At 45.6% G+C, this 24,753-nt stretch overlaps 1 protein-coding gene across 4 annotated transcripts in view; it reads left to right on the forward strand.

The window, feature by feature from the left end:
- Positions 1-232: 232 nt before the first annotated feature.
- Positions 233-24,753, forward strand: part of PRPSAP2 (phosphoribosyl pyrophosphate synthetase associated protein 2) — a 49,898-nt gene continuing 25,377 nt past the window's right edge. For 2 of the 4 annotated variants that reach the window (XR_005783978.1, XM_040453047.1), the window contains exons 1-8: positions 233-369; positions 5,182-5,277; positions 5,538-5,688; positions 6,866-6,918; positions 9,447-9,513; positions 12,420-12,592; positions 15,744-15,859; positions 22,974-23,029. Coding sequence is in view for 3 of the 4 variants with exons in the window: in XM_040453047.1 (XP_040308981.1) it covers positions 5,570-5,688; positions 6,866-6,918; positions 9,447-9,513; positions 12,420-12,592; positions 15,744-15,859; positions 22,974-23,029 (584 nt within the window). In the remaining variant the exon portion in view is untranslated. The remainder of the gene's footprint in view (positions 370-5,181; positions 5,278-5,537; positions 5,689-6,865; positions 6,919-9,446; positions 9,514-12,419; positions 12,593-15,743; positions 15,860-22,973; positions 23,030-24,753) is intronic. The other 2 variants (XM_040453045.1, XM_040453046.1) reach the window with 2 other exon arrangements.

A 24,753-nucleotide genomic window follows, 5' to 3' on the forward strand; every position in this document is an offset into this window, starting at 1 on the left:
ATTTGTAATTCCACACCTTTGCTTTCACAGCCCCCGCATCCCAGGGGTCCAAAGAGGCTCAGCCCCGTCCACCTCCCCGCCCCTCTTGCCAGCATGGCCCCACCTCTCTAGCCTGCACCTCCCCCGCCCCCCCCCCTCCCCGCTCCTCCCCTCGGGTGGGCCCCGCCCACGGCCCGCGAGCCAGGTGCCTCCGCAATCCCGGCTCCCGGCCCCGCCCTCTGCCCCGCCCACAGGCCTCGCAGTCGCCGTGGACGCCGTTCTTGCGCATGGAGTCGCCATTTTGCTCCTAGAGAAGCCGCCTGGAGAGCCGGCGCTTTCTTCCTTCGGCAGCCGAGGCTGCGGCGGGGCCGGGGCTGGGGTCGGGGCCAGGTAGGCGGGCGGGAGCCAGCGACGAGTGGCGGCGCGGACCGGCGGGCTCCGGCAGTGCGGGGCGCAGGTGCAAGGGGCGGGGAGTCCCGCGGCGCCGGCTGGCGGACGGGTCGCGCGGTCCCGGGGCGGCGGCTGGGCGGGGGGATACGGCGGGGCGACCCCGGGCTCGCGCCCGCAGCCGCCCCCTCCCTCCCTCCCTCCCTCCCTCCCTCCTCTCCTTCGCGGGGCCCGCGGGGCTCGGGCCCGGCGCGCGGTCCCGGGTGACCCAGCTCCGGGCGCCTTTGGGAGTCGAGCCCTAATTACGGGACCGGCGGCTCAGAAAACGAGCCTCCAACCCAGCCATCTCCGGCCCCTGGTCTGACACAGCCCCTGATTCTAAGTTGACTGGCCTTGCTAGTCGCGGACCATTTCTGTTCTTCTCTGGCCGGTTGTTTTTTTTTTTTTTTTTTTTTTTTTTCCACCCAGAGCTCACCCAGCAGAGGTTGAGGGAGGACCTCGATGTGATTTTTAGATACTATTTGACTTTAAAATGTTTTTTCCCCAGCATATTGCATTGACGATAGGGTTTTTCCCCCTTTATTTTAATATTGGCGCAGTTTGGGTGTTTAGCTTTTATAAAGAATAAGGAAATGCAGACTGGGGATTTGGAGCATGAAGAAGTGTGATTTCTTACGTTTAGAAGATTTAAATGAGCAAATAAAAATAATTCAGCCACATCATTGAACTCCGCTAAATCCTACCCTTCTTCCTGCCCGTGTTCCTACCCTGACCCGGTCTATATACCATGATTACCCAGTTTTGATTAGCAGAGATGAAATTCTGCGCTTATTCACTTAACATAAGCACTGTACAGAGTCCTGGATATTTACCGTTTTTATTATGTTGACTATATATTTCCGAATTTTACTTAATTACCCCATTATGGATGCTTTCTATCTGTCCAGTGTTGCTCTTAAAAGAAATCTTGCAGTGACCATCATTGAACATATATGGCTTGTTCTTTTCTTGCCCCGGTACAAATGACCAAAAGGGGAAATACTAAAAGTTATGTGTTGTGTTCTTTCTTCAACACCTGGTATAAATTGTATTTCAAACAAGGCCTGTCTAGACATTTAAAAAAATCTGGGTGTTTGTCTGATTCTGCTGTGATGCTGAATTCAGCATGGGAGTATCATCATTTTCTGTGCCGTTGCATACAACTGTCTGCTACAAGTCAGACTGAAACTCAGCTGTCGTCAGCTGCTTAGAAGCCGCGCAGCCTTGAGCACGTTTCTTAATCTCCGGCCACATTTCCCCATGTGTAAAATGGGTCCACTTCGAGTACCTGCTTTCTTGAGTTGCCGTAAGAATTCAGAGCACTTAGAAAACAGCGTTAGCTGTAAGAAAACGTGCTGCTGGAGAGACGGGCAAAGAGCCTGGGATCACAGAGACACGGAAGATTAATTCGGCTTAGGTTTTGCCCTAATTCTCTTCAGTACTGATATAAAAAGCAGTTGTTTTTGAGCGAGGTACGTCAGCAATAAAAATAATAGTTGTTTGCATCTTATGATGCTTTTTAGTTTGCAGACTGCTTTGAGTACCATTTGTTAATTGTTGCGACTCAGTGAGGTCAGGCTTTATTCAACAACTGTTTGTTACTTTGGCAAACACCGTTGCGCCCCCATGTACCAGGTACTAGGCACCGGATATACAGCAGGGAATATAATGGGGAAAAAAAAAAAATCTCTGCTGTCCTGGACCTTCGGTACTGGTGGGGAAGCTGATCTTCCCAGACATCTATCTCTGTTGTCAGGAAGGGAAGGGCCAAGCCACCTACCCAAGAACGGGTCGCTAGTAACCACGGAAGGCAAGCCCGGGATTTCACGCTTACTCCGGTGTCTTTAGATAGGAGGTGTTTGCAGCGGATGCTTTGGAGGGAAAGCATCACACTTTAAGGCAAGCCTTCCTCATCTGAAATGTGGAAAAGTGGTTTTGGAAGGACTGCTGGCACCATCCAAAGCGAGTGGTCTTTCAGTGCGGATTCATTCAGGAGACTTCATAGATTGTCCAGTCTCATTCAAGAGAGGAGTAGGGTTTGCTTTTCGAAAGGTACTGAGAGCCTCGGAAAAGGACGTGTTTTCATCTGTGTTATAAATAATTCTCACACATTGTGGGGTAAATTTAGGGTAAATGTAAAAGCAGCTGTAGTTTACAGGGTTGCGGAGCAGGGAGAATGAGAGTGCTCTCTTCACTTTCCATTTCACGCTAAAGCTTTGTGGTAATGAGCCTTCTGCCAGGCCCCATCCTGGTGATTATGTTTCTGAGGATAATCTCTAAAACTCACTTTTTTGAAGCTTGGTAGGGAGTACAACTTGAATTTCCAGTAGGGAAAAGGAGAACCCAAGCTAGCAACAGCCCTTAAGTTTGAACATCTTGTGCAGTGAGTAGGCGCAGAATATGACTGTCGATAACCGTTTCCAAATGGATGCCCCTACCTGTGCCGTTTTGATGGTGGTGGGTTTTGGTTATAGAAACCTGATGTCGGAAGACTTAGGACGTAAGAGACCACAGTCAGTGGTGAAGGGCGTTCAAACTGTGACCAATAACGAAAGGCTGCAGGAAGTATCCTGGGGAAGAGAAGGCACAGAGGCAAGAGAGCCATCTTGAGATAGGTTGCGCACTGCCCAGTGGAAAAGGAATTTGATGTTTCCTGTAAATTATCAAGGAAAGGGCAAAGACCAGGAGGTGTTGAGGGCAGGGAGAGGAAGTTTAGCGTGTTCTAAGGAAGAATTTGGAATGATGGGCCCCTAGGATATGGCCCTGGGCTCGAGCTGTTCAGGCACCTGGAGTGGCTCCTTGGCGGGAGTCCTGTAGATGGGCCTGGTTATCTCTCAGAGCTCTTTCTACCCTCAGATGCTTTTGTTCTGAGTGTTCCATGTCCTGTCAAGAACACTGTGGTACCTTAAGAAGCTTCTTATTTGAGGTTTGGGGAATGTAACAAGATGGCCAACATATGCATGTAACCGCACTTGTTTAGTAGAAAACCAAAACCTTGAAAGTGGATACCAATGTAGCCAGCTTCCATTTACCAAGCAGATCCTCTGTGTGGCACACTGTGTTAAGTGCTGTACAGAAATTAATTTTACAGCAACCCTGTAAGGTCACTTTACCCTAAGGCTAAGAGAGACTCATTCATACAGAACCTCGCAGTGAGTTGAGCCCAGATGCAATCGTGAATTTGACTCCAAAGCCTGTATTTATAACTACAGGAGAATGAGTTTTTATTGTTTCTGTCTCCAGACCTGTGCCATCTGTTCCTAAAGACAGACATAGCATTGGTTGAGAGATGGTGTTGGAAGATACTTAAGATCTCTTCCAACTTTGAGTATTGATGACTAAATACATTCTTTTTTTCATCTGTACCAGCCACTCTGGCCCACACTGCCCTAAAGCAGGTGTCAGCGGACTTTCTGTGGAGGCCCAGATGATCAGTGTTTTCAGCTGTATGGCCTGTACTCACCTCTATCATTGTATCCATAGACAGTTTGTAGGCAGTGAGCATGGCTGTGTTCCAATATGATTTTATGTACAGAACGAGCATTTGGAGGGATCTGGTTTGGCCCGTGGGCTGTAGTTGGCTGATCCCTGCTCCCGAGCCACTTTCCATCGTAGGTATCCTCGTTGGTCTCCTTAGGGCTTTGGTCATTTGTGCATGTGTTTGTGTTTGGAATTCATAGGCTGTAGGTCAGTTTTCATTGTAGTGCTCCATTTTTCCCATCACGGGATGCCCCGTAAGAGGCACTCTCGGGAAATGTGCTCTCCTAGCCTGCTGGTGCGTCCGTACCTATAAATTGCCCTGCCCCAAGGACCCAGCGGTTCTTGCAATTACAGCAGAGACGCGCACACGTGCGCTAGGAGCCCTGTTTAGGATGGTGACCCGCTACATGTGACATCTCCGCACCATGGAGTACTCGAAGCAGTTCAAAAGTATATTTTGTAAATATACAACCCCCGGGTTGTCAAAATACATCGTTTAACAAAAAAGATTATAGATAAATTTGCACAATGATTTTTTTTACATTAGAAAAGTATTTTTGTACATATTTTTTTTATGAGGCGGGGGTCGCATGTGAATGGGTACAGGTCAGGTGGTGGCCGTATCAAACTGATAAGAACTGTCCGTTCCTGGGGACGTGGGTGGGAAGGAGCCTGGGATTGGTGCTAGTGATGTTAGCCTAAACATCAAGTTTCAGTTCCTCACGAGGAGAATGTGTGTGTGTACCAGTGGAATTAAAATTTAAGAGTAACAAGAAAGATCCGCTTGGCTTCGGTCCCTTTGTAATCTTCCTGGAGACATCAACCGAGGAAATGCAGTGGGCTCGCCGGGAAGGTCCCCCCGCCCCGTGGCCTACTAGGTTATTGCTACGGCATCTAGTCCTGTACCTTCCTTGGGTGATAAGGACGCAGCCCAGAGAGTGAAGGAGCCCCTGAACGGCCCGTGGGATTACCACCTTGGCTCTGATGACTCTCGGGCCAGGGGTTTTTCTGTTTGTGCCCTGCTGCCTGTCAGTTGGGTGGTTGCTTTCCTTCCCTTTGGGGTTATTATTTGGTCTCAGCCTTGTGTTCCAGTTCAGAAAAACTTAGATGCCAAGGTCCAGCTTAGACATGACTCAGGGCATCAGAGAGGCAGCTGGCAGCCAAGGGGGAGGTTTGGGGGTAAATAGTTATTATAGGAAAAGCTGGGCACAGATGGGCTATTTTATTCATCATTGAAGGATCGATCAGTCCATGTCCTTGCTAATGGCTCTGCCATTTTTCTGTGTGTTAATCCAGGAGGAATTTTGTTGTCAGAGAATAAAAGGAGGTTGTCCATAATTGACTTTAAGCAGCAAACAGTAAAACACTGAGCTCTTCAGCTCCGCCTTTCTTGTAAGTTTATCGTTTGTTCCCAGTGGTCATGAAAACTAATTAAATCATGCAGTAACATTTTTCCATAAATCCGGAACCCTGAAACCCAAATGAACTTTTTATTTGTCCATACATATATTTGATATAAAAGACTCCATCATGGCGAAAACTAATTTCCTTCAGCTTAAGTCATTTGCTAGTAAAAAAAAAAAAAAAAAAAAGTTCATTCAGGTGAATTTCATATTCTGTGGTGGTTCTTAATATGCTTTTAATCCTCCTAGGCTCTGAGAATTGGAAAACCAAGAAGGTTTTGATGTTTTGTGTGGCGCCACCTGAATTAGAAACCAAGATGAACATAACGAAAGGAGGTCTGGTGTTGTTTTCGGCAAATTCTAACTCCTCGTGTATGGAGCTTTCAAAGAAAATTGCTGAGTGAGTACTTCGTGCCATTAAAATCCATATTCAGTATGTCATGTTGTAAGAACAATTTTTTTATGTTTATTTTTGAGAGAGAGAGAGGCAGAGGCAGACACAGAATCTGAAGCAGGCTTCAGGCTCTGAGCTGTCAGCACAGAGCCTGATGCGGCCTCGAACTCACAACCCGTGAGATCATGACCTGAGCTGAAGTCAGATGCTTAGCTGGCTGAGCCCCCCAGGCTCCCCTCCTTATGCTTTTCTGATGATCACTTCAAGTGTGATGATCGTTTCGAGGAGCCAATGGAGGTGAAGGTTCTTCATTTCTTCCAGTCACAGGCGCCCTCATTATGTCATGTTTTAAATTTGACTATCGGAATAGCACTGATTGTTAAACTTGAGAACAGATGTTTTGTAGTTGGTCTGTGTATCGTCTGTATATTAAGGGCTCACTTTTTTTGTGAACTGTCGTAACTCCCTACACGTTCGTTCGGCAGACGTTTATCGAGTCTCTATAAGTGCCAGGGATTGTGTTAGGTGCCGCATACGTGGAGAATTACTTGCGTATGAAGAGCAACGAAGTGTATTCTGTATGAACATAGTTTACATAGATTGTAGTTCAGTCTAGTTTTAGTTATTAAATAAAGTTTGAACCCCCTACTATGTATTAGACCTTGATCTAGATATTGGGGATTAACAGTGAACTGAACAGTCAGGATCCTTTCTTCTTCTGTGTAGTAGGGGAGCCAGACGAGAAGAAAGTCAACAAAACAAACGAGAATTTCAGGTGGTGATAGTGTGAAGAAAACGGGATGAAGGGAAAGGTTTGTGCAGGTTGTTCTATTTTAGCTCAGGTGCCTTTTAAGCCCAGGGGATGGTACGTGAATTGAGAAACCCTCCAGGCAGAGGGAACAGAAGGTTCAAAGGCAGGAGGGGTTGGTGTAGCCCAGGGACAGGCTCGATCAGGCTAAGCTGGCCTCCGGAGGCCTTCTTGGGGAGGCGTGGGGTGGGGGTTAGGTAACGGAGCGACAGGCAGTATCGTATCCACTTTAAATTTTATGGTAAGAGTGCCTCTGTTTTGTTTCGCTTTGTCTCATTTTCAATCAATTTATGAATCATCCTTAAATAGTAAAGATGTTGAGTCGATTTTATTTCTATTACCTTTTCAGCTTTTTCCCCCTTTTCTCTTCCCTAGGCGGCTGGGGGTGGAGATGGGCAAAGTGCAGGTTTACCAGGAACCTAACAGAGGTGAGCTATCTCAGACATGCGTGTGATGTTGATCTTTTTGTGGAACGTGACGTTCTGGCTCTGTCCTTCATCCTCTGCTCTTAAAATAGTTGGACCCAGCGGCCGGTTATTTCCGCCTGCGGGAAGTCCAGCGGGCAAGGTGGCGAATACCAACTGGACGTAGACCATCTGGGGGCTTGAACTCCAGTTCTCAGACCTCATTCAGTAAAGACTGCAGCCATGCATGCAGCTGGCCCACTGAATGGAAATCTAGCTCAGCAGTTGTGTGAATTTGTGTCCCCTTAGGTGGGATGAGAAAGCCCTGTGTGGCCACGGTGTTAACTGGTTGCCATTCTTTATTCCCCATAAGTTGCCGTTAGGAAATGTTTTGTTAATTGATTTCCGTCATTACATAAACACCCCACATTGTGCACTTGTTCACGTGTTACTTACTCTTTGTAATTTCTGTAGAAATGGTGGATATTTGAAATTATCCTAGCAGGAATGATGGACAGCTTACCAGGACCCGAGGGTCAGACGACTTATCCTTGGCGAGTTATTTAATTTTTCTAAACTGCGAATGATTTGTGCTGCTTTGAGGATTTAATGGGATAATTTGTGTGCCTTCACACTTCTTGGTGCATAGTAGGTGCTCGGGAAACACCGGTTCCCTGTCCTTTTCCACTGTAGGATTTTGGCAGTTACCTAAATATTGGGAGAACTTACAAGACGCTTTGATGAAAAGGCACAAATTTGTTTCCCCCCTATTTATTTCTACCATCACTGCCACCTTTTTCCTGTCTCCCAAGATCCCCCATGTGGCTTCAGTAGGAAAAATGTGTAATTGAAGAAGATACGCAGGGAGAGTTTGGAGAAGGGTCTGCTGCTAAAGCAGATTGCGTGATGCCCTTTGTGTAGCCTGGAAGGGAGGGTTAGGGAGAGCTGGTGGTGGGAGTCTCGTCCCAGGAGGAAAGTTCGTCTGCCCTCTGGGTTCCTGCCTGAGGGTGGGGAGAATACTTGGTGTCTATCGGGAAGGAAGGCTGGAACTGACGTTTGTGGATTCCTCGCTGTTACCAGGGACTGAAGCACTGTGTTCAGGGGTGATGTTAGCTACAAAGTCTCCAAGTCCCCGAAGTGACAGAGTCAGGATTCAAACCCAGCTCTCCCCGACCCTAAAGTTCATTTTCTTTCCTTGGTACTGTATATTCCTTTGTAAACACACATTCTGTTTTTCCCCAACATTTTTAACAAAAATGTTTGGACCTGTAAAAAGGTTAAGAGACTAGAGCTGTGAATATCCCATGTGTATGTCTGCCGTGGACTCAACAGCTTACATTTTGCAACATGAATATGAATGCGTGCAACCTTTTGAAAGTAAGTTGCAGGCATCAGGTCACTTAAGCTCTGAATGCTTGGCTGTGCCCCTCCTGAGGAAAAGGACTTTGTTCTGCATGAATACATTGTCTAGTTAAAAGAAATAAATGACCATTCTCTAATTATGTAATATCTCGCCAATATTCAGATTTCCCTTGTTGTCCTAGAGAGCCTTTTACAGCTATTAGGTTTTTTTTTTTTTTTTTCCCAAACCGGGATTCTTGGCTCAAGCAATGTGTTTTCTTTTTCACTGTTGTTTTTCTGTTGGTTTTTTTTTTTTTTTTACTGTTATTTTTGAGAGAGAGAGAGAGAGAGCACATGAGCAGGGAGGGGCAGAGAGAAGGGGACAAAGGACCCACAGTGGGCTCCATGCTGACAGCAGCCAGCCGGATGTGGGGCGAGAACTCATGAGAGAACTCACGTGAGATCATGACCTGAGCTCAAAGTCGGATGCTCAACCGACTGAGTCACCCAGGCGCCCCTCAAGGGATGTGATTTCTGTCTCTCTTTAGTTTCTTCTCATCTAGGACATTTCTTTTCTTCGTGTGATACTTTGAAGAATGCCCCATTCTTCATTTGTCTCATTGTTTCCTTGTGGCCATTCACAAGATTTTTTGAGAGTAGGGATGTTAAACTTTCTTTGTCTTTATTCTTACAATGTTTTTATAACACTTATTGCCAAATAAGTTAATTGTTGCTGCTTTTATGAATGAGTATGTAGTTTCCCATAGAGATACCCTGCTCAGCGTGGCTCAGTGCTCCCTGCCTGTGTGGAAGTAAGAAGGGTAGATTACGTGGTCCAAGTGGGAAATGGAATTCTCTCAGTAGCACGAACTGTAACGTTGACATGTTTAAAAACGGTGATTGAGGGGCGGGTGGGTGATGGGTATTGAGGAGGGCACCTTTTGGGATGAGCACTGGGTGTTGTATGGAAACCAATTTGCCAATAAATTACATATATTAAAAAAAGAAAAAAGAAAAATAAAATAAAAAGGGTGGTTGATGCCAGTGTGTTCATTATCACTTACAGCACCAAAAGCCTTGTGAATGTTTTTAACAGTTCCATTCTCCACATTTTGTGACACTGGGGATGAGGCAGACTTTTTTGTGCATTTTCAAAAATTTAAATTATATGCTGTCTTCACCACCGCCTCTATTTTTCCTTTTCCTGCCAGAAACAAGAGTACAGATTCAAGAATCCGTGAGGGGAAAGGATGTTTTCATCATCCAGACTGTCTCAAAGTGAGTCCTTAGCCAACAGACACGGGGGTCTCTCTGGGTTTCTTTCTGGGCAAGAGTGCTTGGACTCATAAGAGCTGACTGGACAGGAAGAATTATGACATTTTAAAATCGGTATGTCTTATTCTGCTAATTTTTCTGACATAACTGCTGGCTTTCAGGTGTTCTTTCAGGGTTCTCGAAGGGTGGAAGTAACCAGGTACTGGAGCAGAGGCTCTTAACGAGAATAGGACCTATGACGTTGCCTGTCAGTAGTGGGAATCTTATACAACTTGCAGGGAAGCTCTTCTGGTCCCCCCAAAAAAGGCAGGGGGAGTGGGGTTTACTTACTTGGGCTTCTTAAAGCTTTGACTGCAGGTCATTGAAAAATGATCACCACTTATTATCATGTAGATTAAATGAGCTGAGAAGGTAAAATAACGTATTGAAGGATGTATTCCTGTCTGGTGTGTGACGTTTGACATACGTATGTGTGTGTTTGGAAAGTTGTCGAGGCCACAGATGTGTAAGGTGGGTGTGGAGGAGTCTGTGTGGTGAGGTTCTCTGCATCGGTTTTTGATCAAATGCCGCACTGTCCACGGACGCCCCCGAGTGCCTCTGTGTATGAAAGTTCTTCACCTCAAAGTGGCTTTTAATAATGTCTGAAAATCAGTTTATATAGGGTGTACCGTTTTTGAGCTTAGAGATGCTAAATTTTGCTGCATGTTTGATTTGTGTTTAAATGTGTAAAAAATACCAAAGAAAGCCTGGTCTCGGGAGAATTTAGCCTCGCAACACACATACTTCGACCGAATGTTGAACATCTGTCCTGTCCTTGGTTCATCGGGATGAAGTCTCGTAGCCCCCTGGCTCCTCTGGGAAGAACAGTTGAAGGGGACCTGTCGTCGCATCCCATGCCTTCCTGGGAGCATGTGTGCCGTGGAGAAGGGCGGGGGCCGCTTGTTTCTATCCCTCTGCCACTTGGCATCCTCGGCAGACCTGGGCAGAGCTGGGAGCACTGAGTTCTTGTGGCCTCTCTGCCTGGCATGCCGAAGGGCCAGGGTGCTGGTGGAGAACTCCCCCGTGGGCACCCCTTGCCCTTCACCTTCCAGCATCGGGGTGGGGAAAGTGCAGAGCACAGGACGACTTCCATCGCTTCTGGCTCCTGCGTGTGTGGGGTGCTGTTACTTCCTCAGAGACACATGTGACTCCATTTTGGAGAAGTGCACGGAGGTGCTTGCGTCACACAGGGGAGAAGTGGGCATGGAAAGCCAAATCGGACTTAGAAGTCAGGGCTTCAGAGGGGGACTCGTGTAATCCTTCCCGTTTCCGGGTCCTTGCATTCCTTTCCTGTGTTTTGGTTTATTTCAACACTCCTATCATTTTGCCCCCGCCTTTTTTTAGTTTCTTCTTCCTGTAGTGAAAATCACCTGCGCGTCTCATCCTGCATCGTTCCGAGTTGCGCCGTAGGCTTGTGCGAGCTCCGCGGTTCTTAGTCTTGCCAGGTTGCCGGAAGCCTGGCCGTTGTGGTCTTCGCCAGATAGTTAACGTTGAGATCTGATGTCGTCAGTACATCTTCTGTTTTATTTTAGTACAGGCTAATGGTGGGCACTAAAGTATTAGAAAAATTTTAAATGGAGGCGATGCTGTCCAGTAGCTCAACTTCTGCAGTCACTCAGACAGGTTCGTTATCAGAGGTTAGTGCTGGCCAGCCTGTCAGCAGCTCGCAGGAGACAAGTGCTCCCGCACGCATGATTCGGGACCCTTGATGTAACTCTGTACTCCCTGTCGGGTCCTCTCCTCCTACTGTTTCACATTCGGGGCGGGGGGTGTGATCTTGAGTGTCCGGCATCTAGAAAGCCATGAAACTCAATGAGGAGCCCAGCGGGTGAGGCGAGGTTGCAGGAGAGGGCAAATGGGCATTAGGCAGGAAGGTGGGGAGAGGAGAAGCGGCACAGGAAGCCAAGTGGGGCAGCACAGGAGGAAGTCCTAGAAGCCAAGTGGGTCAAGCAGGGTGAGCAGCCTGGAGAGTTGAGTTGAGAGGAGGAGGAGAATTGACCTTGGATCTGGCTGCATGGAGGTCGTTGATGACCTGGATTGGAACGTGTTGGGAGAGAGTGAATGGAGATGAGCTGATGATAGCAGTGTAGACAGCTCCCTTGAGACATATACACAGGGGAGCAAAGAAGTTCGGGGGCAGTGGGAAAAATGGCCATTAGTTGTTTTTTTTTAATTTTTTTTTTTAATGTTTATTTATTTTTGAGATAGAGGGAGACAGAGCGCGAGTGGGGGAGGGGCAGAGAGAGAGGGAGATACAGAATCCGAAACAGGCTCCCGGCTCTGAGCTGTCGGCACAGAGCCCGATGTGGGGCTCGAACCCACGAATCGTGAGATCATCACCTGAGCCGAAGTCGGATGTTTACCCAACTGAGCCACCCAGGCGCCCCACTAGTTGTTTTTAATGTGACAACAGAATGTTTATAGTCCGATGGGTACAGTCTGGTCGGGGGGGCATACCAAACTGATGACGGAGGCAAGAGAGGGAGGATCACTGGAGTCCTGTGGAGTAGGGGTGGTTAGTGGGCCATCTGGAGGGCTCATTTCAGAGTAACTTTGGTGTGGAAAGTGTGTCTCTGACTAAGGGCGGAGGGCGGGCAGACTTGTAGGTGCAGATACGTGTGTCGGTGGGAGCCCATGGAAGCTCGCTCTTCTGACTGCTATTTTTACGAAGAAAGGAAGTAGTGTCATGGGCTGGGAGGGAATGTGGGACATGTTAGTTCCTCTTCTGCGTCTCGAGCCTGGAGACTTGGTAGAGACAGGAGTAGCACACTGCTGACATCTTGTTGGAACAGGCATCTCACGTCCCCTTGCTGGGACTCACTCACTCACACTCTCTCTCTCTCTCTCTCTCTCTCTCTCTCGGAACACAGGGATGTAAACACCACCATCATGGAGCTCCTGATTATGGTGTACGCGTGTAAGACCTCCTGTGCCAAAAGCATCATCGGCGTGATTCCCTACTTTCCTTACAGCAAACAGTGCAAGATGAGAAAAAGAGGCTCCATTGTTTCTAAACTGCTGGCTTCGATGATGTGCAAAGCAGGTAAGAATGGCGGATATTTGATACTTAGTGGGGCCCGGGAAGTTTATTTTTACCTTAGAAATTGTAAAGCCTTGTTTTAACTAAATGCGAATGCTAAACAGAGTGAAAGACCTTTTTCTTTATTGTTTTTTTGTTTTTTAATGTATTTTATTTATTTTTGAGAGAGACCAAGTACAAGTGGGGGAGGGGCAGAGGGAGAGGGAGACGCAGAACCTGAAGTAGGCTCCAAGCTCTAGCTGTCAGTACAGAGCCCCATGCGGGGCCTGAGCCCATGGACCATGAGATCATGAGCAGAGCTGAAGTCAGATGCTTAACTGATTGAGCCACCCTGCGCCCCAGGAAGACTGTTTTTAAAGACAGCTTATGTATAACGAGAAAGCAGTGCAGAGAATTCTCTCCTGTTCCCAACTCCCTGAAACACAGAATTAAGGAGAATGACGTATTTTTTCCTAATTTCTTTGTTTAAAAAATGACATTGAAGCAACAAGTTACACTCACATTTAAGTCATTTTTGAAGGGGAAAAGGCATTTGGAACCGAGCATTTTAACAGCAACAGCTTCCTTTAGCCTCTTCGCAGCACAGATTGGCATATTTTGTAAACCATATGTGGTAATTCGTGTCGCGCCTTTTCAGGTAACCTCCTAATTGTCTCCCCCTTGTTTCTGAATAACCTTCAGAGTTGTGCACATGCCTGTGTGGGCACGTGCATGCGTGTGTATGATTGTAGAAGCCACATATCCTGGAGCATTGGCACAGAGAGGGAAGGATTAAAATATTCCCACTCACTGCGTTTGAACATAGTCACTTACTATGGAATAAATTTTCTACTGTAGCATTCCAGAGAAGGCAAAGAAACAAACAAAACAAACCATAACTTGGTGAAACTTGAACCCCAGCAACTTCAATGGTACAACCTACTGAAAGGTCGGTTTTCAGAGTTTTCAAAGCTGGCTGAAGGGAGCAGGCTGGCTCACTGAGCCTTCCGGAAAGATGCTGGTCTTCTCTTCTGGCCTTGATCCTGGATGGGCCACCAGGTTGACTTTCCTGGTTTTTGGGTCAAGTTTGGCTTTTAAAACTTTTCCAATTAGATTTTCCTTCTACTTTTGTTTTCTTTCTTTTTTTTTTTTTTTTAAATTTTTTAAATGTTAATTTTTGAGAGAGACAGAGCGCAAGCAGGGGAGGGGCAGAGAGAGGGAGACACAGAATCCGAAGCAGGCTCCAGGCTCTGAGCTGTCAGCACAGAGCCCGACGCGGGGCTCGAACTCACGAACCGTTATATCATGACCTGAGCTGAAGTCGGACGCTTAACTGACTGAGCCACCCAGGCGCCCCTCCTTATACTTTTCTGATGATCATTTCAAGTATGATGATCATTTTGAAGAGCCAGTGGAGGTGAAGGTTCTTCATTTCTTCTAGTTACAGGCCTGTGCAGTTTGTCTTAAGATCTTAAGACAATACTTGTCTTAATATGGCTTTGCTGTAACTTGCTCTAATACAATTATAAGAGACCTTTCTTCGTTACTATTACCTTTGCTGTTTTAAAACCATGAATTGATGTGAAAATCATGTATCTCTGTGTAAGAAAACCACCCAGTCTTTCCCTTCTGAGTGGGGAAAAAGCCAGTTCCCCTCCTGTGTATCTCTTGTACTACTCACGCAGAAGATGTCACTTTTGGTCACCAGATGTGTCGAGGTTTTTCCCTACACTTAGCAATTCTCCATGACATCAGCTGGGTATCCTACGGTTTTTGTTTTTTGTTTTTAATGTTTATTACTTTTGAGAAAGAGAGAGAGTGAGCGGGGGAGGGGCAGAAAGAGAGGGGGACAGAGGATCTGAAGCAGACTCCGTGCTGACAGCAGAGAGCCCAGTGTGGGGTTGGAACTCACAAACCATGAGATCATGACCTGAGCCGAAGTCAGATGCTTAACTGACTGAGCCACCCAGGCGCCTCTGGGTATCCTACAATTTAACTAAATTCTGACACTGTCTACCTGGAGGTAGACACCTGTGCTTCTGACCAATCTGCTGTGAATCAGAAGCTCCCAGGACCCATCCTCAGATTTGATTATTTGCGGGGGCAACTTACAGAACTCGGGAAAACTGCCCACTTACTGTTTGCCACTTGATTGGAAAAGCATAAGATAAAGAATACGGGCGATCGTCCTGCTGGAGGGGATGCGAGGCCCCACATGTGGGGAGGGCTGCGGAGCCCATGACCTCTGCCAGCACCTCCACCTGTTCACCTACCTGGCAGCTGCCCGAAACCTCTGCTTCCTCATGCTTGCTCCATTTCCGGCCCCTCCCCCTGCCTCTGGAGAATGGAGGTGGGGATGGGGTGAAGGCTGAAAATTCCAAGCTCCAAGAGCCCACCGAGAGTCACCTCATTAGGGGGCGCCTCCGTAGCTCAGTAGGGAGACTTCAGCTCAGGTCATGATCTCAATGGTTTGTGGGTTCGAGCCCCGCATCGGGCCCTGTGCCGATAGCTCAGAGCCTGGATGGAGCCTGCTTTGGATTCTGTGTCTCTCTCCCTCTCTGCCCCTCACCCACTCATACTCTGTCTCTCTCTCTCTCTCTCTCTCTCTCTCTCAAAAATAAATAAACATTAAAAAAATTTTGAAAAAAACCCAAAAGTCACCTCATTAGAACAGAAGGTGCTCCTAGCGCTCTCATCTCTTAGGAATGTACCAGGGTTTTAGGAGCTCTGTGTTAGGGACAGGGGTCAGAGACCACTATATGTTTTCTGTTCTCTCACAGTGTCATTGAATTAAAAAATCTGAGAGAGAGAGACTCTGAGTCTTTTTGATTAGAGAGCAGTTTTTTTTTTTTTTTTAATTTTTTTTTTCAACGTTTATTTATTTTTGGGACAGAGAGAGACAGAGCATGAACGGGGGAGGGGCAGAGAGAGAGGGAGACACAGAATCAGAAACAGGCTCCAGGCTCTGAGCTATCAGCCCAGAGCCCGACGCGGGGCTCGAACTCACCGTGAGATCGTGACCTGACTGAAGTCGGACGCTCAACCGACTGCGCCACCCAGGCGCCCCCGAGAGCAGTTTTTTAAATGCTATTATATATAGTATTTATGTATGCTTATTTCATGCAGTACAGCCGGTTATTTAGCTCTTCATATGTTTGTGTCTTTGTTTCCAAAGGTCTAACTCATCTTATTACTATGGATTTGCACCAGAAGGAAATTCAAGGCTTCTTCAACATTCCTGTTGATAATTTAAGAGCATCTCCCTTTTTACTGCAGTATATTCAAGAAGAGGTGGGCTAGCTCATACTTCTGTATTTTAACATTCTGTTTAAGGTTGAAAAGATCCATTTCCATTTCCTTGGGCCACCTGTCAAGGATTAAAACTTGGTGTATGCTGCTTAAAGCACGACTTACTTTATAAATGTAATTCAGTGTATTTTAAAATTCTTTTTTTTTTTTGTTAAAGTTTATTTTTGAGAGAGAGCATGAGTGGGAAAGGGGCAGAGAGAGAGGGAGAGAGAATCCAAAGCAGGCTCAACACTGTCGGCACAGAGCCTGACATGGGGCTCGATCCCATGAACCATGAGATCGTGACCAGAGCCAAAATTGAGAGTTTGACGCTTCACTGACTGAGCCAACCCAGGTGCCCCTGTGTTTTCAAATTTTTAATCTGCAGTTTGTTTTGTTAAGCTCTTTTTTTTTTTTTCAATGTTTATTTTTACTTTTGGGACAGAGAGAGACAGAGCATGAATGGGGGAGGGGCAGAGAGAGAGGGAGACACAGAATCGGAAACAGGCTCCAGGCTCTGAGCCATCAGCCCAGAGCCTGACGCGGGGCTCGAACTCACGGACCGCGAGATCGTGACCTGGCTGAAGTCGGACGCTCAACCGACTGCGCCACCCAGGCGCCCCTTGTTAAGCTCTTTAAATTGTGTTTTCTTTTGGACCTCAGGTACCTAGAATTGAACTAGTTGTGATCATGGTCAAATAACTGTCATCATTGGTCCACGCGTGCACCTGGCCCTCATTTGTGTTTCCATCGCTCTGCCTGTCTCTCTGTCCATCTGTCTGTAGTGGTCACCGGCCGTGATCCTCCCACGTAGGAAGAAAACTAGATCCCTCATAACTGACATCCACTCATGTGGTCCTTTTTCTGTCACATCCCCCTGCCTCCTCCTGCCCCAAGGGAGCCACTATCCTGAGTCTTGCTTCATCGTTTTCTTGACTTCCTTTGTAGATGGTCTTATCGCATATGTACATACACATACAGGTATTATTCAAAGACAGAAACAGTACACTTTTTTAAGTTTATAAAGAGTCAAATTCTGTGATTTGGGGGCAGTTTTCACTTGCTGTTACGTTAGTAAGACTCACCCATGTTATGTGTCACGGTGTATCCATTTTGACTGTTGAGAAATAGTCACTGTGCAGCCTTGTCACAGTTTACTCATAGGTTTTTGCTCTTGTGATTGTGTCCTGTGAGCACTCTTGTAGGTGTCTCCTGTGGTGTGCAAGCAAGTGTATCGTGATTCTATATTCATCTCTAGATGGCATGGCCTGTGTTTAATTTTTCCCAAGGCAGTTATACCTTTCCGTTCTGACCAGCAGTGAGTCAGGTAGTCTGTGGACCCATCTTTGTTTCAATACTTACGTTACCAGAATTTAAAACTTTTGCCTGTTGAATGGCTGTGGCCTGGTGTGTTGGTGTCACGTCGATGGATAGATCTCTGATGATGTAAGAAATCGAGCGTCTCTTCGTAGATTTCTTTTCTGTGGAAAGGTGCTTAATGCCTTTCGTTTGTGTGTTTCCTCAGTGGTTTTGTGTGTTTCTTTCTGTGCCACAGGCATCCTTTTTTAATTCTTGATTGTAGCCATTGGTTAGTATTTGTTTCACATATATCTCAGTTTGTAACCTGTAGTTTTCTTAAGGGAGTCTACATAAGCAGACATGTTCAGATTTTTTTTTTCATTGAGGTTAAAATTCACATAACATAAAATTAACCACTTTAGGGGCACCTGGGTGGCTCAGTCGGTTAAGTGACTTTTTCAAAAAAAAAAAAAAAATTTTTTTTTTACAATCATTTGTTTTTGAGAGACAGAACACGAGCGGGGGAGGGGCAGAGAGAGAGAAGAAGACACAGACTCGGAAGCAGGCTCCAGGCTCTGAGGTGTCAGCACAGAGCCCAGTGCGGGGCTTGAACTCACGAACTGTGAGATCATGACCTGAGCTCAAGTCGGATGTTTAACTGACTGAGCCACCCAGGCGGCGTCCCAAGGGTCTGACTCTTGATGTTGGTTCAGGTCATGATCTCACGGTTTGAGAGATCTAGCCCCAAGTTGGGTTCTGCGCTGATAGCTCAGAGCCTGCTTGGGATTTTGTCTCTCCCTCTCTCTCTCTGCCTCTCCTCTGCTCACACATTGCACATGCATGCTCGCTCGCTCTCTCTCTCTCTCTCAAAATAAATAAACTTAAAAAAAAATGAAGTACTCTACGGGAGCTCACTGTTTAAAAGGACTTCTGTTCTTTTTGCCTTTTACAGCGTACTTGTTTTAGTTGACCATATCTTACCGAATCGAAGATGCCATCGGCTAAGGTTTACATTATTTTAGGTCATCAGGAAGGAAGGAAACACTGTGGATTAGCTGTGTGACACAGTGCCTTTGTGTCCCTTAGTGATCCTGTTCTGCAAGGCTGATGCTGACATTTTCCCATCTGACAGCTCACATGTTTCTCTCTTGAGCCGTCACTGGAATTGAAGCCCTTTCTGCCAGAGTTGGAAGGAAAGTCCCGATAATTGGATGCTCATTGCCTTGAAGCTTTGGGCCTCTCTCCTGGGAGTTTGGCAGGTTCTCCTTCCTTCAGTCTCGTTGTGGTGTGCATGTTAGGTGTCCTTTGAGATTCCGTCCTTTCCAGCTTCACTGGCAGTGCACGGTCTTCCTTCGTTAGGTCCCACAGAGCATTCCATTATCGCCTTATGGGAAGATACATACTCACTTGCAGTCATTCCTCCAGCGATGACTGCTTGAGCCACGAATGTGAAATCTACACCCTGCTGTCTACGTGCTGTGTCTTTCTGCATGCACTGTCGCTGTTCGTGTTAATGCCGAATCATAGGGAACTCTTGTTGGAGACGTTTTCAGTGGCAGTCAAACCCGGCCCGTATAGAACCAGCAGTGCCTGTGGCTTGTTTGAAATGAATGCCATGGCCTTCTTCACATGTGTGAAGGGTTGGAAAAGCACATCACAGCTGCTGTGGGGCTGACAGCAGCTGTAAGACACTACTGAGTTTAGGACATCTAAATCAGAGAGATACTAAAATATGACCGAAATTGGCTTGGGTATTGATTAAATACAATGCGTATTTTTAAAAAATGACAAGATATTACGGTGATAGTTCTAGAGATCATTGGTCTGCACCAGGATTCTTAAGGAAATGATGAAGAGGAGGGCCACAAGTATATTTCTCTGGTGTATGTAGAGATCCCATCCTATCTCATCAATTTTTAAATAGGAACTTCTAGAGTTATCTTCTTCTTCTTTTTTTTTTTTAATTTTTTAATGTTTATTTTTGAGAGAGAGAGAGAAAGAAAGAGACAGAGTGAGAGTGGGGAAGGGGCAGGGAGAGAGGGAGACACAGAATCCAAAGCAGGCTCCAGGCTCAGCTGTCAGCACAGAGCCTGATGCGGGGCTTGAACGCACAAACCATGAGATCATGACCTGAGCCCAAGTTGGACGCTTAACCGACTGAGCCATCCAGGTGCCCCTGGAGTTATCCTGTTTCTGATTCTTGAGTTGCATCCGTCCTCCCCCTGACCTCCCACCCGACCCCAGTGTTCTTAGTGTCTTTGAATCCAGCCACTCTCTTTACAGAAATGAGATATGGCAGGGGATGAGAAATCAGGGACAGGGTAGGGGTGTATAGCAAGGGAGTGTGGGGGTGTAGGGCAGTTTGATTCTTTGTGGTTCCACAGTGGCCCTGATGTTGTTTTCCCTTAGTGGTTCAGGAGAAAATTACTACAGAGTTTGGAAGCTGGAAACTGGATATGGGGTATGTTTTCCCTTCCGCCTGATAGAGTCATTTTCTTCTAAAGTGAAAAATGAAACTTTATGTTGACAGTGGCAGTGACAGGGACACGCGTGTGTGTGTGTATAGTAATTCTGACAATACTGGTCAGCCCCTAGCTTCCCTGGGCCACCAGCCTGGTCCTTGGCCCCTCTGCAGGGGTAGCCCTTGTTGCCAGCTTGCTTTGCGCCCTGTGTCCTCCCAGACTTCTCTGTTTGTATTCGCCTCCTTGTCTATATACATAGTTACAGATGTTGATTTGTGGGTGCTTTTTTGGAAAAAAACAAAGAACAAAAAACAGTTAACATATTGTTTGCCTTGTTCTGCAACTTGTTCTTTTCATTGCTACGCTGGTGTCTGGAGGTCTTGCCATGCTAAGATTCATAATTGCTACATCGTAGTTCTGAGTTTAGATCAGTGATGGCCAGTAGAACTTCCTGTGATTGTGAAAATGTTTTAGCGGCTGTCTAGTTTGGTCACCACTGGTCGTTGCACGTGGCTAGTGTGACTGAGAACTGAATCATTTTCTTTGAGTTCAATTAAGATCAAATGGCTACGTGTTTAAATGTTTAAAGCACAAGTTTAAATGAGCCACAGTTTTTTCAACCATCCTCCTCTTGATTGGATATTAGGTTGTTTTAATTTTTCACCCTTTTTTTTTTAAAGGGCTGTGAATGTTTTATCTTCTTTTTTTTAATGTTTATTTTTGAGAGAGAGAGAGAGCGCGTGCACATAAGTGGGGGAGGGTCAGAGAGATGGAGATAGAGAATCCAAAGCAGGCTCCGTGCTGTCAGCACAGAGCCTGACACAGGGCTTGAGCCCACAAACCACGAGATCATGACCTGAGCTGAAGTCGGACACTAAACCAACTGAGCCACCCAGGTGCCCCAATTTTTCACTCTTTTAGATGAAATATTTTACTTAAAAATTTATCATTAAATAATGCTGCATTGGAAATTCTTGTACTTACCTTTCTGATTACTTACATATTTTTTTGAAAAAATGTTGGGGAGTAGAATAGAAAAGTAATCTACATTTTTAATGCTTTAGTGGATATTGCAAAAATCTCAATTTTCTGAAAATTTAATGTTTGAATATCATGAAAATTTAATATTTTAATATGATATCATGAAACTTGCAGTTCTCCGAAGGGGCTGTATTAATTGATACTTTCACTAACAGTACATATGATAGTGTCTGTTTCCCCGTGCACTTAGTTTTGCAAGTTTAATGACCAAAACAATGCTGTATGATTTGAATTTTTCCCTTTCTTGAGTTTTAGTGTGAGGGTACATCTAGTGTGTTTTTGGGGGCAGGCAGGAATTTCCCCCACAGTGTCTCATTTTTCTGCTGTGGTTTTGAAACTTCCGCATGATGTGTCTGGGGTAGATCTTTTTTCCTTTCATGTCACTAGATACTCCCTGGGTCTCTTTCATTCTCTGGGCATTTTCCCCCCCTATTATTTGAGTATCTCATCTCTTCTGTTTTCTCATTCTTTCCTTTGGGAACTGTTAGATGTTGAAAATTTTGGATCTAGTTTCTGTTGTTTCACTTTTTGTTATTTGGTCTTTTTCAAGTTTTGCGTTGTTATATATAGCGTTGTGGGAAAATCCCTTGGCTTGAAGACCCAGGCTTGTTTATCTGTGTCCGTTCTGCCACCGTAAAAGCCTGTTAGTGAGTTTCTTATTTCCACTGCCTAGGTTTCTTTTTGGTTCTTTTTCTTTCTTTTTAATTTTTTAAAAATGTTTATTCATTTTTTAGAGACAGAGACAGAGAGAGAGAGAGAGAGCACAGGCGGGGGAGGGGCAGAGAGAGAGTGGGAGACACAGAATCTGAAGCAGGCTCCAGGCTGTGAGCCATCAGCCCAGAGCCCAACGCCGGGCTTGAACTCATGAACTGCGAGATCATGACCTAAGCTGAAGTCAGACACTTAACTGACTGAGCCACCCAGGCGCCCCTGGTTCTTTTTCTTAACAGCCAGTTCTTTAAGTGTACGGTTTCCTGTTGTAGCTCCTGGGGAGAAAATAGACGTGTTTTCGTTTCTTTCTTTCTTTTTTTTTTTTTTTTTTAAGCAAACTTTACTCCCAACATGGGCTTGAACTCACAACCCTGAGATGAAGAGTCTCATGCTCTACCAACTGAGCCAGCCACGTACCCCCGAAATAGACCTGTTTTTATTAGAGTCCTTTCTTTTAAAGTCTCCTTTTATTTGCTTTATTAACTGTTTTCCTTCATTGTCACTTCTCCTCTTGGCTGGGTTTGCGCTGTTTGATGATATTTGGTGAGAGACAAGTCCATAAAACAGTTTAGGAAGACTTCCAGTGAAAATAAGGAAAATGCCCATGTGTATTTTTTGCTCCCTTACTCTTGGTAGTGTTGGACGAATTAGGCTGCCCTATAAAGATACCCGATCCGTGTGGTTATGCTGGGTATTTTTGCATTAGAGCGTTTTTCAAATAAATCAGCGTTCTGTTTATTTACTAAGTATTACTTAGTGCTTCCCGTGTACTAGGCATTGTACAAGGTGTTAGATGTTATTAATGCTTATATAGAAATTCATTGATATACCGTAGTTGTGAGAAAAAAAGTGAAGAGGGTATATTGAATGAAATAATACCATTTAACGAAGTGTCTGAATGTCAAGAACGTAATTTGAAACTATGGCCAGGATGAAGTCAGAAATAAATCACTGCACAGCTTAAAAAGAGTTTTGTCTTATAAACTCTCAGAAGTCGATGATGGGTATATCTTCAATTACAGTCACTTCAAATGTTCCAACAGTAAAAGGCTGCAGAGTAGACTGATATTTTAGTTATTTTCTTAAGGGTTCTTCATATCTTTAAAAAACCCCACCACCCTGACTATCCTTTAACAGATTGGTTTCTTCAAAATGCCATGACTCAGATATGGGAGTCATTCGTATGGAGTGTACTAATTTGGAATGTGACAGTTGCCTTGGATTCAGGTTGGATGCATATCATCCTTGCACTGTGAAATTGCACGTAACGGGGATTCATGAGAGGAATTCCTGTTGACTTTATAAAAACGTCTTTATACCCCATTATCAGTATTCACTGGCCCCTGGATATCAGCTAATCACCGATTAGCATTACTTTTTGTCTTAAGTCTGTGAGGCTCATACCTCTGTCCTATTTTTTCCTAGGTAGTAGGAGTTTCTTCATTTTCCAAAGGGGAAATTTACTTTGAACTTTTTCTCTTTTTGGAAGACTTTTCATGTGACCAGATGACAGTTTTGAGTCTAGGAATGTTCCTTTTTATTGACTGTCAGGTGCTGGCGTGAACAGCCTCTGGAGTAATCCCTGACCTCTTAATCTGTCACAGATCCCGGACTACAGGAATGCAGTGATCGTGGCCAAATCTCCAGCCTCGGCCAAAAGGTAGGTGGGAGCTCATGACTACTCCTTGGGTCCATGTGGAGAATCACATCCCCAGTTGGATCCTGGACATTCTGGATTCTGTCTCAGCGATTCCCTTAATTCTGTGGGCTTTTAATTTTTTTTTTTTTAAGCTTATTTATTTTGAGAGAGAGAGTGAGTGCACGCGCACAAGCAGGGAGGGACAAGAGAGAGAGGGAGAGAGAGATCCAAGCAGGCTTTGCACTGTCCGTGCAGAGCCTGATATAGGGCTCGAACTCACAAACTGTGAGATCATGTCCTGAGCTGAAGTCAAGAGTTGGATGCCTAACTGACTGAGCCCCCCAGGCACCCCTGTGGGTTTTTAGTTTAGAAGATTGTCTGCTGACTCCATTTTATTTTATTTATTTATTTTTTATTTTTTTATTAAAAAAAATTTTTTTTTTCAACGTTTATTTATTTTTGGGACAGAGAGAGACAGAGCATGAATGGGGGAGGGGCAGAGAGAGAGGGAGACACAGAATCGGAAACAGGCTCCAGGCTCTGAGCCATCAGCCCAGAGCCCGACGCGGGGCTCGAACTCATGGACCGCGAGATCGTGACCTGGCTGAAGTCGGACGCTTAACCGACTGCGCCACCCAGGCGCCCCTGCTGGCTCCATTTTAAAAGTGATGATGTATTTTCGTCTTTTTTTTCAATCCCAATATGTGACCAGTAGTCAGAAACTTCCAGGTGTAGGGATGCCTGACCTAGTTCTTGATTGGCAGCCGCTCGTCGGTCTTCAGATCTGCCCTTTAAAATACCAGTGAATATACTTTGTGACTGTTCACTGCCTTTTATTAGAAGAACTCAGTAATTTATTAACAGAATTATATCCAGCCAAGAGGCCACTTACTGGTACATGTTAAAAGGTGACATTTTACTGAGGCCTACAAATAGGGCAGTGCTGAGGGTTCTGTGTAACCTGGAGTAACTGATGAATCGGTAATACAGGACTTAAAGAGACTTGGGGTTGAGAGGATTTCCTACACCAGCATTTCCAACAAAGCGGGAAAGGGAGAGAATAAAAGCATATGTTGGAAGAAAGGCTTTTTCCTAAAACTCTTTTAAAATTGTGTCCCGCAATTATCCTGCCTTTGGTCACTGGATCCCTGTTAAGCCCTGTGGTGTGTAAGGAGGCCACAGGCACCTACCTCTGGCCTGGGCCCGCAGACCGTTGCTACTGAAAGATGAGGAGAGCTCGCGGACGATAAGCCGCTGGTTTCGAAGGTATTACGATAAGTAGTTTTCCGTGGTAAACGAGGAATGACATTGGGTCTATTAACGAGGTTGGCATTATTGCTAAAAACATGGAGTTGTGTCCAGTGCAGCCAGTGCTATGTCCACACAGCGCTTCTGTTAAGAGTCTTTATCAGCAGAGTCTTGTCCATTTGATTAAGTTGGAGTCAACCGTGACTCGTTTTGGAACATAAGATCCCATTTTTCCAAGCATTGTGCTGGATCAGATTTAATTTAGTAATTTGTTTTTCTCTGATACACATGGTTTCAGTTGTTGTGAAGGTGAAAATCGTAGAACATGGAACTGATCATTTTAAAGTCTACAGTTCATTGGCAGTTAGCGCCCTCACAGTGTTGTGCAACGACCACCACTCTCTTGTTTCAGAACTTTCTCATCACTCCTGAAGGACACCCCGGACCCGTTAAGAAATCACTCTCCATTCCCTTCTCTCCCCAGCCCCTGGCAACCA

The sequence above is a fragment of the Herpailurus yagouaroundi genome, unplaced genomic scaffold (assembly GCF_014898765.1).
Source record: "Herpailurus yagouaroundi ecotype Mexico unplaced genomic scaffold, PumYag 208, whole genome shotgun sequence".
Classification (NCBI taxonomy): Eukaryota; Metazoa; Chordata; class Mammalia; order Carnivora; family Felidae; genus Herpailurus; species Herpailurus yagouaroundi.